The 9,986-nt window shown below is 50.3% G+C and overlaps 1 protein-coding gene across 2 annotated transcripts; it reads right to left on the reverse strand.

Annotated features, from left to right (window-relative positions):
- Positions 1 to 954: 954 nt before the first annotated feature.
- SLITRK1 (SLIT and NTRK like family member 1) lies at positions 955 to 3,921 on the reverse strand. Of its 2 annotated transcripts, XM_039913349.1 has the most exons (2): positions 3,590 to 3,921; positions 955 to 3,049 (listed from the first exon to the last, which is right to left on the reverse strand). In XM_039913349.1, the coding sequence occupies exon 2, from the start codon at positions 2,844 to 2,846 to the stop codon at positions 978 to 980; it is 1,869 nt and encodes a 622-aa protein (XP_039769283.1). In that variant the 5' UTR covers positions 2,847 to 3,049; positions 3,590 to 3,921; the 3' UTR covers positions 955 to 977. The 2 variants fall into 2 exon arrangements, with proteins under 2 accessions (XP_039769283.1, XP_007655731.2); XM_007657541.3 differs by having other exon boundaries at positions 955 to 3,921.
- Between the last annotated feature and the right edge of the window lie 6,065 nt (positions 3,922 to 9,986).

Genomic DNA, 9,986 nt, shown 5'->3' on the forward strand with positions numbered 1-9,986 from the left:
TTTTGATTATACTGTATTCTTTTATAGAAAGTTTGATACGATGGGACTTATCGGTTAGGGAAGGGTGGATGGTCGGTGAATGAGACGCGATCTCCGGTAGAGGGGGAGGGGTGAGGGAGGGGTGGGAGGGGTGGGAGGGGTAGGGAGTCCGGATGCGTGGTATCCATGCGAGCCATGCAGCACTTTTTGTCTGAAATCGGAGTCATTTATTTACATTACATTCATGCCTTCGTGCAACTCTCCTTCCTGAATGGTCAACAGGGAGGCCTCTCCACGTCCCCCTCCACACGGGGCTCATCCACAGGGGAAAAATAGATATCTATCTATATAGACGGAAATATGTATATATTTATAGAGAATATGTATAGGGAACAGCAGCAATCCTTCGCCCTATAAAAGTTTGGCTAAGTGGGGAGGGGGGAGGGGGGCGCGCTCTCCGGGGTCGGTGGCTACTGGAAGCCCTAGGCCTGGCCCCTGGCTGGCTGGTTCTCTTTTTCTGTCTGCCCGTCCGTCTCTCGTTTTCTGTCTGCCTCTCCCCCCCCCCCCCCCCCCCCCCCCCACTGGGAAGGGGTTCGGAGCGAGCAGGCCTGCCCTCGGGCCGCTCCGCCGCCTTTTGGCTTGGGGAAGGGGGAAAGAGGAAGGGTTGGGAGAGGCCTCCTGCCGCCCCCGGAAGGTAGCCGAGTCTGGTTAAGAAGCTCCACACCCTCTGGCTCTGTCCTGGGGCGAGGGGGAGCAGCGCGGCGAGAGCACGGACAGCGCCTCGAACGCACCGACAGAGAGAGCCTCGAACGCAGCGAGAGAAGGAGCCTCGAACGCACCGCGAGCGCCTCGAGCGCACGGGCCAGAGCCTCGAACGCCCGGGCCGGCGCGCAGCGTTCCGGTTAGCGCTCGGCGTGGCGGGCTCCGAGAAGCTCTCCCCTCCGCCCCCGTCCCGTCCCGTCCCCCAGCCTCCTCCTGACCCCCTCCCCCCGCGACCCTCAGTCTGACAGGGAGTGAGAACCACAGTCATAAACCCTGTGGGCTCCATCCGCAGCGTAGGGTCCGTTGTGCCAGTAGGAAGAGTCGCAGACCGTCTGTAAGGAATTGATTTCGGAGGCGGAGGAGTTGGCGTCCCTTCGCTTGGACCGCTTTCGGTTCCTCAGGATGAAGACGAGCATGCCGACCACGGTGAAGGCCGAGGTGACGAAGACCAGCAGCAGCCCCGGCACCAGGACGGAGATGGACACCCTGCTGGTCTCCAGGTAGGAGTTGGCGTGCGTGCCCGTCTCGGCCAGGCCGGTGCTGTTTTTCCCGTGGGAGGCGAGCGTGGGCGAGACCTTGGCGTAGAGCTGCGGGCACATCACGTCGTTGGAGAGGAACATGAAATCCTCCCTGAAGAAGTCCTCCGGGGATTCGCACTTGAGGTCGCTGAGGATCACCTCGGGCCCCAGCCGCTCCGCCCACTGCTTGAAAGGCACGATGGTGCAGGAGCACTCCCAGGGGTTGCCGTGCAGGTCGATCTGGATGATGGACGTCAGCTGGTCCAGCACCCCGGCCACGGGCAGGAACATGAAGTAGTTGTTGTGGAGGCTGAGCTTGGACAGCGAGACCCCCGCGAACACGTCGGCGGGCAGGGAGCGGAGGAGGTTGTTGTTGAGGATGAGGATCCGCAGCTTGGGCATGGCGTGGAAGGTGCCCGGCAGGATCAGCTGGATCCCGTTGAACTCCACGTTCAGGTACTCGAGGTTCTGCAGGCCGGCGAACTTCTCCCGCGACAGGGTGTCCAGGTAGTTGCTGTCCATGTAGAGCCAGCGCAGGTCCGCCAGGCTGCGGAAGGTGTGGTTCTCCACCGTGGCGATGTTGTTGTTGCCCAGGTCCAGGAGGTTCAGGTTCCGATACTCCACAAAGTGGGCCTTCCTGACGCTGTGGATCCTGTTGTCCCGCAGGAAGAGCTCCTGCACGTTGGCCGGCCTGGGCTTCAGGTCGGCCAGGCTGCTGACGTTGCGGTCGTTGCAGTTGACCTTTAGGCCCGCCCCGGGGATCTGGTCGCAGCCGCAGATCTCCGGGCAGGGGCCCCGGCGGCCTCCCGGGGCGGGGACGGGGGCCGGAGCCGGGACCGGAGCCCGGGCCCGGGCCGGGGCGTGGGCCGTCGAAGGGGCGGCCGTGGGCCGCAGCTTGATCTGCCAGTTGCCGGGCACCTTGGTACCCCCGCCGGCGGCCGCGCCCGGGGTGGCGGGCCCGTCCTGCCCCCTCGCCCCAAAGGGGGTGGGCAGGGGGCCCGGGTCACAGGTCTCCTCCTCCTGGGCGGGCGGAGCCGCCAGGCTGGAGTCGACGCGGTTCTTCGGGGGGCACAGGTCCGGCTCCGAGGTCTCGTTGAGGTCCTTGCCCTGCAGCCTGGCGGGCGCTTCGCAGACCACCCGGCCGATCAGGGCGTTCTTGGGGATGTTCTCCAGCCATTCCTTCAGGGACAGCAGGTCGCAAGTGCAGTCCCACGGGTTGTCCTCCAGCAGGATCTCGGCGATGCCCGGGATCTGCTCCAGCACCTCCTCGTAAGGCAGGGTCTTGAGGCGGTTGCCCCGCAGGTCCAGGTGGGTGATGGGCACGTACTGGAACACGTTGGCCGGCAAGGTGCTGATGAGGTTGTCGTTTAAGATGAGCACCTCCAGCTTGTTCAAGTCCCGAAAGGCCCCCGGGTCGATATCCCGCAATAAATTAAAATCGGCCTGGAGGTATTCCAGGTCGTCCAGCCCCAGGAAAGTCTGCTTTCGGAACGACTTGATCTTGTTGTTGTTGATGTGCAGGCGCTTCACCAGCTGCAGGCCCAGGAAAGCCCCGGGAACGATCTCGTGCAAGCCGTTGTTTTCCATGTGCAAGCTGACGGCATTGTAAAAGTTGGCGAACTCATTAGGAAAAAGTCGCGTGAGGGAATTTCCGTGCAGAAATAGATGGTAGAACTGAGAGGTCGGGGCGGTGAAATGCTGCAGACTCGTGAAACCCTTTTTCTCACAGTCTACGTGCAGGTCCCCCTCGATCTCGTTGCAGGAACAGATCTTCTCTTTGCAAACGTCCCCTGTAACGTTTCCAGCGGCAAAACAAAGAGACGTCTCCAGCAACAGAATCCAAAGCAGCATTTTTAAACCGAGCGATTCATTCCCGATCTCATCACAAAGTAACAGCGACCATCCTGTTCACCTCAGAGACAATTCAAGTTCATTTACCACTCGAAATGTCCGAACCCGAGGAAAAAAAAAATTAAAAAAAAAAAAGGTTGGGGGGGGTGGACTTTTTTCCTCCCTCCCCCCCCCCCGCACTGCAACAGCCCAAACGCCGGTCAGTAATTATATCCACAAACTATCCAGGCACGTAGTGCAAGGCGCGCCAAAAAGTAGAAAAAAAAAATCCCCCCCCTTCGGTCACCCCCTGGAAAACCATCAAAGAAGGAAAAAAAAAAAAAAGCAAAAGCCTAACCGGATCTCTGCTAGTTGGCTTCGCTAATCGGGAAGAGAAACAATGCTAGTAATTAGAAGCAAGGGCATGTTAGAGACACAAGCAGGCTGAGTGCGGCGTAGCACAGGCGAGCTGCCTGTGCATGGCTATGCCTCGGACTGACCTTGCCTTTTCTGTTACAAAGCAGGGTTCCGGCTGCTGCCGCTGCCTCTGCTGCTGCCGCTGCTGCTGCTGCTGCTGCTGCCGCTGCCTCTGCTGCTGCCGCTGCGGTGAGGGGCCGTCGAGTCCCCTCTGGGTGCTGTCCAGCCCCCCCTTGGTGCTGAAATCACTCCCCGACCTAAGGACTCTCTGCCGAGCCGATGGCGCTGCAAAATTTCCGCAATCGCTGCGTTTTGTGGCTGCCCATGCTCTCCTGCTCCTTTCAGTCTTTCCTTCGGGCTTCCCTCTCTTCCCTCGCCTCTAAGCTCTTCTTTTCTCCTCTTCCTCTTCTTCCTTCTGCTTTCTGAATCACACGGCGTGGGGAGGGGGTGTGTGTGTGTGTGTGTGTGTGTATTTGTGTGTGTGTGTGTGTGTGAGAGAGGTGGGGGGGGGGGAGGATGAGAGAACGGTGGGGAGGAGGAAAGAGTTGCTAAGAGGCTCTGTTCGTTCCAGCCTGGTGCACTCTGAAAGATCTGACACCCTCTGCTGATCTGCAGTAGCAAAAATCCATCTGCTCAGGGAATGCTGGAGAAGGAAAAAAAAATCAATCCGCGTGTACAGGGCAAGCGGTTAAAAATGTTGGCATTAAAGGCTGCCGATCTATAGAGACGCTTATCCTAAATGGATCATTTATTTATTTATTTATTTGGGTCCTGGAAAAGTTTATCTTTCCTTTTCCGGCTCTGCCTTGCTCGACTGCCCGCACCCCCTTTCCCTCCCCCACCCGTCCTGCATTACGCGAGGAGTGCATTTTCTTAATTTCTGCCTGCATGAATAAATTAGTGTCAGGGTGTCAGGCGAATAGCTATTGAGTAATTATACTACACGCCATTTCCTCGTTCCCTTAAATGCATTCCTTCCTTCCCTGCAGTATAGAGTTTCATGCTATTTTATGTTGTCGAATGTTTTCTTAGGAATGTCGAGCCATGACACATTGAATCATAGATTTTTTTTTCATAATCCGTACGTTTCTGGGCTTGGAAGAGAAGATTTAAGAACTATTAATGCAGGGCTGCTTACCTGTTTTCTGCTCTTTGGGAATGTTTAGGGTCTTTAAAATATCTTTGCTGGGCGGCAGCTGGTCGTTTCCTGTTCATATTTTCGGATTTTTGCACATTGAAACCTTAGGCTGTTCAACCACAGTGCATGCTTACCTCTGGGATTCCAGGACCGTGCGGATTAACTTGAGGCGGGGAGTGCGGCTGGGCGGAGAAGGCTGACGACTGCCTCCCCTCGTACCCCCCCCCCTTTTTTTTTGAAGTTTCTGAATCATTTGACATGTTTCAGATGGACTACATGCAAATAACCAGTTGCATCTCCGGCGGGGTGAGCACAAAACCTTGTGCTCCAGCACCTGGGTGCGGAGGAGAGGCATTCCACCCATCAGTGGCGACGAGCGGCGGCTACTCCTGCCCTGCCCTCGGGGTCGCCAGGGCCGGAGCTGAGCTCAACCAGTCCCCACGATGCGCCTGCCCATTTCAAGGATGAACTTTTCATTTTGAGGGGAGGGAGGACAGCACTACAGCGCTCCGGGCAGCGAAGGGAAGCTGGGACCTGGGATACGGTTATGGAGTCTCTCTTGGAGGTTGGAAAATCGGTAGGTTAGGGATGGGGGGGGGGGGGAGGGGACCGACCGGAGCATCGCTTGGACCGATCGGAGATTTCCCCATTTCGCCAGCTAACCGGAAGGAGAGGATGTGGAGGGAGTCGGTGCGTATGGTCTTAGCCGGTCTGCCGGGGTGGTGGCCCCATTATCTATTTTTGGGGGCTTTTAGTGTAGGGGGCGCCGGCCTCGGCCTGGGACGGAGTCGGGCATTACCCAGAGGAAAGGACGGGCCAACCGACGAGGGAGCCCGGAGGGGCTGCGGGGAAATGTCAAATGACCTGCGAGCCTGTCAGTGCGATGAGTTTAGAGAGTCACATACCTTCCACGGAGGAGAAGGGAAGCGTCTGGGAGGAGGCAGAACGGGGTAGTCGCTGCTCTTCGCTAAGGACGGGTCAGCTCGGGATCGGGTCCGGGGCCCTTTATTCGCTCCCTTTCCCCGCTGGACCCAGTTAGTTTCGAGGAACGGGGGCTTGAAAGAGGGAGCCTAGACTTTAGGGGTTCCCGATGAGATCGGAGACATTCTCTAGGGGAGGTTTTTGTTCCCGACACGTCAGAACCCCAGAATTACTCCGCAGAGGACCGGGCTACGAGAAAGAATAGCCGGTGGAACTTTAAGACTCTTTTAACTCCTTTTGTGAAAGATAGCACTCGGCTGAAAGGAAAGACGTGAGGAGATCGAGAAAGAAATGACAAGAAGGGAACGTACCCTTTACCCTTCGGTTGCATGAAACCGGACTTGGCTTTCTCTGGTGTCTTCCTTCTACTCAAAATGCCATCAGATCTCACTGGGTTCAGACATATCAATCCTTTAGCCAAAACGTCATCTTATTCAGTGGCGTGGCACCACGCTATTCTCATTTGAATAAGTATCGCCCTAATACAAGCAACAAAACAGTGCACAATCCTTTTTTTTCCCCTGAAATGTGAATGTATCAAGGTCACCAACATAGTCAAAATTACTTTCAAAAGGAATCTTGGCCTAATGACGAAGCTTCCCTCCTACCCCGACAGATATGTTTCTTAACAAGTTAGTACAGCAACTCAAGAAATCTGTAATTATTTTCATATAAAAATTGCATTTAACCCAAGAAATCATTGAGTACAGCTTCTTAGAACAGTGTTTAGAAGGGGTAATATTAAAATTCAAAGAAGACCTTCATGGGATAGCAATGGAAACTTGTGGGCATTTAAATGTACTTTTAAAGGTAGTTTTAGGGGACTAGCTTCTCCCGACAGATTAACCAAAGGGCCTAGCTTTTCATTCATTCATTCATATTTACTGAGCACTTACTGAGTGCAGAGTGCTGTACTAAGCACTTGGGAGAGTACAATGTAACAATAAACAGATTCCCTGACCACAGCAAGTTTACAATCTAGAGAGGGAGATAGGCATTAATATGAATAAATCCATTAAGATATATACATAAGTATTAGTTGGCTGGGAAAGGGACTGAATAAAAAGACCAAGTCAGGGTGACAGACGGGAGTGGGAGAAGATGAAAAGGGGGCTTAGTCCGGGAAGGCCTCTAGGAGGAGATGTGCTTTCAGTAAAGCTCTGAAGGTGGGGAAGGGTAATTGTCTATCAGATTTAAGGAGGGAGGGCATTCCAGGCCAGAGGGAGGATGTGGGCGAAGGGTGGGCGATGAAGTGGATGAGATCTAGGTACAGTGAGAACATAGCATGACACCCAGGGATACAGAATTATGACCTACATTTGACACTTACTCTATGTGAAGCACAGTGAAGGCATAAAATACTCCCATCAGATTCAGGGCTCGAACCTACTTGGTAAGGACAGCTGTGTCATACCCATTTTACAGATGAGGAAACAGGCATATAGGGATTAAATGACTGACCAGAGTCATGCAGCAGGTCAGTGGCAAAGCTGGCATTAGAATCAGATCTCTGGCCTTACATCCCCCGTATTGCCCAGTCGACTCTGTTGATACTGGGTGATATTTGGTCTTGGAGTTCTTTAATTCCAGTTATAAGTTTTAGAATACATGCCAGAAGCATGATTTACTAGTCATACTCTCTCATTTCTGAGTCAGAGTCACAACCTGGAGAATTCAGAGAAAACTTTAATTATTTTAGGTGAAAGCTACATGGGAAAGAGGCAAGGGCATTTCTTAGTTGTGGGCAGGGAATGTGTCTGTTCATTGTTGCATTTTACTTTCCCAAGTGCTTAGTACAATGCTACGCACAAATTAAACACTCAATAAATATGATTAAATGAATTCATTTAAAAAATAATTTATATAACAAAATATGGGAAATTCTAATTTAGACTATGAATGTTTAAATCCTAGCCAATGAGCTAATTTACCTCAGGTACTGTCAAGGTGGAAATCAAGAACATTTTTGTAATAGATCGTAATACAGGTGAAGTTCAAAGTAATGCCAACTACTAAATTGCACAAGATAAATGTATAGTGTGCTTTGTCACTCCCTTTTTGTGATGACAGTTGAAACCCTAAAGATGGTGACATAACTCAGTTACCTATATTCACAGTTGGTAAGAAAAGTGTTGTCTATTAAAAAATAAAATCACAGTTTATTTCTGTGCTTCTGCAAACATTCTAGAAATGGTGTCTCCGACCACTTTACTCACAAGATGGTTTCTAAAAGAAAAAAAGGGAATGTTCATACTTTCATTTTGTTTTGGCAAATTCCTTTTTTATATATATTGCTCTCAGAGAAATGGATTAAAATTTAATTTACTTTATTTTCTTATGAGGAATAAGTCCTGTGTTAGCTTCACCTGAAGTTCATATTTTTTGAGGACCATTAGTTTTGGAGATATACACAGATTCCACAACAGGGAAACCAACTACCTCAGAGGAGCATATTCAAAGTCACACCACTTGTTTTTTCTCTCAGTATTTATGCTCCATTAGTTGTCCATTATGATTCTTCCAGATATTCAATCTGTTTAAATGATAGGGGAGTTTGGACATCTCAACACAGCTATTGGTCATTGTCTTTCCAGCCAGTTGTCATTTTCCTTCAACTGCAATTCATTTGTATGACATAAAATTAATTTTTCTCTTATAGGAAGCATACAATTTGTAATGAATGTATACATGTTTGTGATTGAACATACAGTCAGTTCTCTCATAACATGTAGGAAGATTAGTGAACAGTCTTCCAAAAATATTCTTATGTTTGGATAGGGCACAGTTCAATGAGAAGAAATGTATGTGCACATATGACAGTTTAAGGTAAGGTGTGTCTACTATAACAGAGGTTTTCCTTACTGTGGGGTTGGTCAAGAATGCAACTCTATTATTGTATGAACACTCATATTATAGAATGTACTATATGAACATTTCACTTAGTTTTGAGGGAAAGATATGATAATTGTGGCATTTATTAAATATTTACTTGTGCCCAGCACTGTCCTAAGTACTGGTGTAGATACAAAATCAAATCAGGAACAGTCCCTGTCCCAAATGGGGCTCAGAGTATAAAGAGAAGGGTGAGCAAGTATTGAATCTCCATTTTAAAGAACAGGAAACAGAGGCACAGATATCTTAAATGATTTTTCTTCTTTTAACGGTATTTGTTAATTGACTTGCCAAAGGTTACCTACAGCAGGCAAGTGGCAAGAGATGTGATTAGGCTCTAGGTCCTCTGAGCTGTGCTCTTTCTACTAGGCCATTTTGCTTCTTGCCTAATGTGTGAACATGGCCTTGAGAAGCAGTGTGGCCTAGTGGAAAGGGCATGGGCCTGGGACTCAGAGAAACTGGATGCTAATCCTGGCTGGATTCTAATCTATCACTTCTCTGCTGTGTGACCTTGGGTTACTCACTGCTCTGCGGCAAGATAGACAAAATTTAGGTATAGTGAATAGGTTGGCATTAGACGAGAGATGTATGTGAACTGTTATAGAAAATCAGAGAGGTAAGACAGGTGGGAGCAGCGATTGAGTGCTTTCAAGCCAATTGTAAGGAGTTTCTTTTTGATGTGGAGGTGGAAGGGGAACCACTGGAGTTTCTTAAATAGTGGGGAAACATGGACTAAATGTTTGTGTAGAAAAATGATCCAGGCAGCAGAGTGAAGTATGGACTGGAGCAGAGAGAGACAGGAGGCAGGGAGGTAAGCAAGGATGCTGATGCAGTAATCAAGGCAGGATAAACTGATGGCTTGGCTTTACATGGTGGCATTTCAGATAGAGAAGATCTGCTGACTCAGGCATTTTCTACAGAACTGTTTGGTCCATGTTTCCCCATCCTCTAAATCCTCCAGTGGTTGCCCACCTACCTTTGCATCAAACAGAAACTCCTTGTCATCGGTTTTAAAACACTTAAATACCATGCCCCCTCCAACCTTATCTGCATAATTTCCTCCTATAACCTGGCTGTACCCTTCACTCCTTTCAGTACTACTCAGTGTACCTCAGTCTTATCTATCTCTCTACCTACCCCTTGCCCATATCCTGCCTCTGGCCTAGAACTCCCTCCACCTTCATATCCTACAATCACTCTTCCCATTTTCAAACAGTCACTCTTCCCATCTTCAAAGCCATCTCCTCCAAGAGTCCTCCTCTGACTAAGCCCTCCTGCCATTCCCTTCTGCATCACCCTTGTACCTGGATTTCCATCCTTTATCAACCCTACTTTCAGCCCCACAGCACTTACGAACATATCCATAATTCATTTATATCAATGCATCTCTTCCCCTCTGGTTTGTAAACTCCTTCTGGAAGGGAACATGTCTACTATTATATTAGTATATTGTACTCTTATATTCTTAT

This window comes from Ornithorhynchus anatinus, chromosome 10 (assembly GCF_004115215.2).
Source record: "Ornithorhynchus anatinus isolate Pmale09 chromosome 10, mOrnAna1.pri.v4, whole genome shotgun sequence".
NCBI lineage: Eukaryota > Metazoa > Chordata > Mammalia > Monotremata > Ornithorhynchidae > Ornithorhynchus > Ornithorhynchus anatinus.

Excerpts from the sequence above, each read along its gene's own strand:
- SLITRK1 (XM_007657541.3), bottom strand. The coding sequence starts at position 3,110 with ATGCTGCTTTGGATTCTGTTGCTGGAGACGTCTCTTTGTTTTGCCGCT.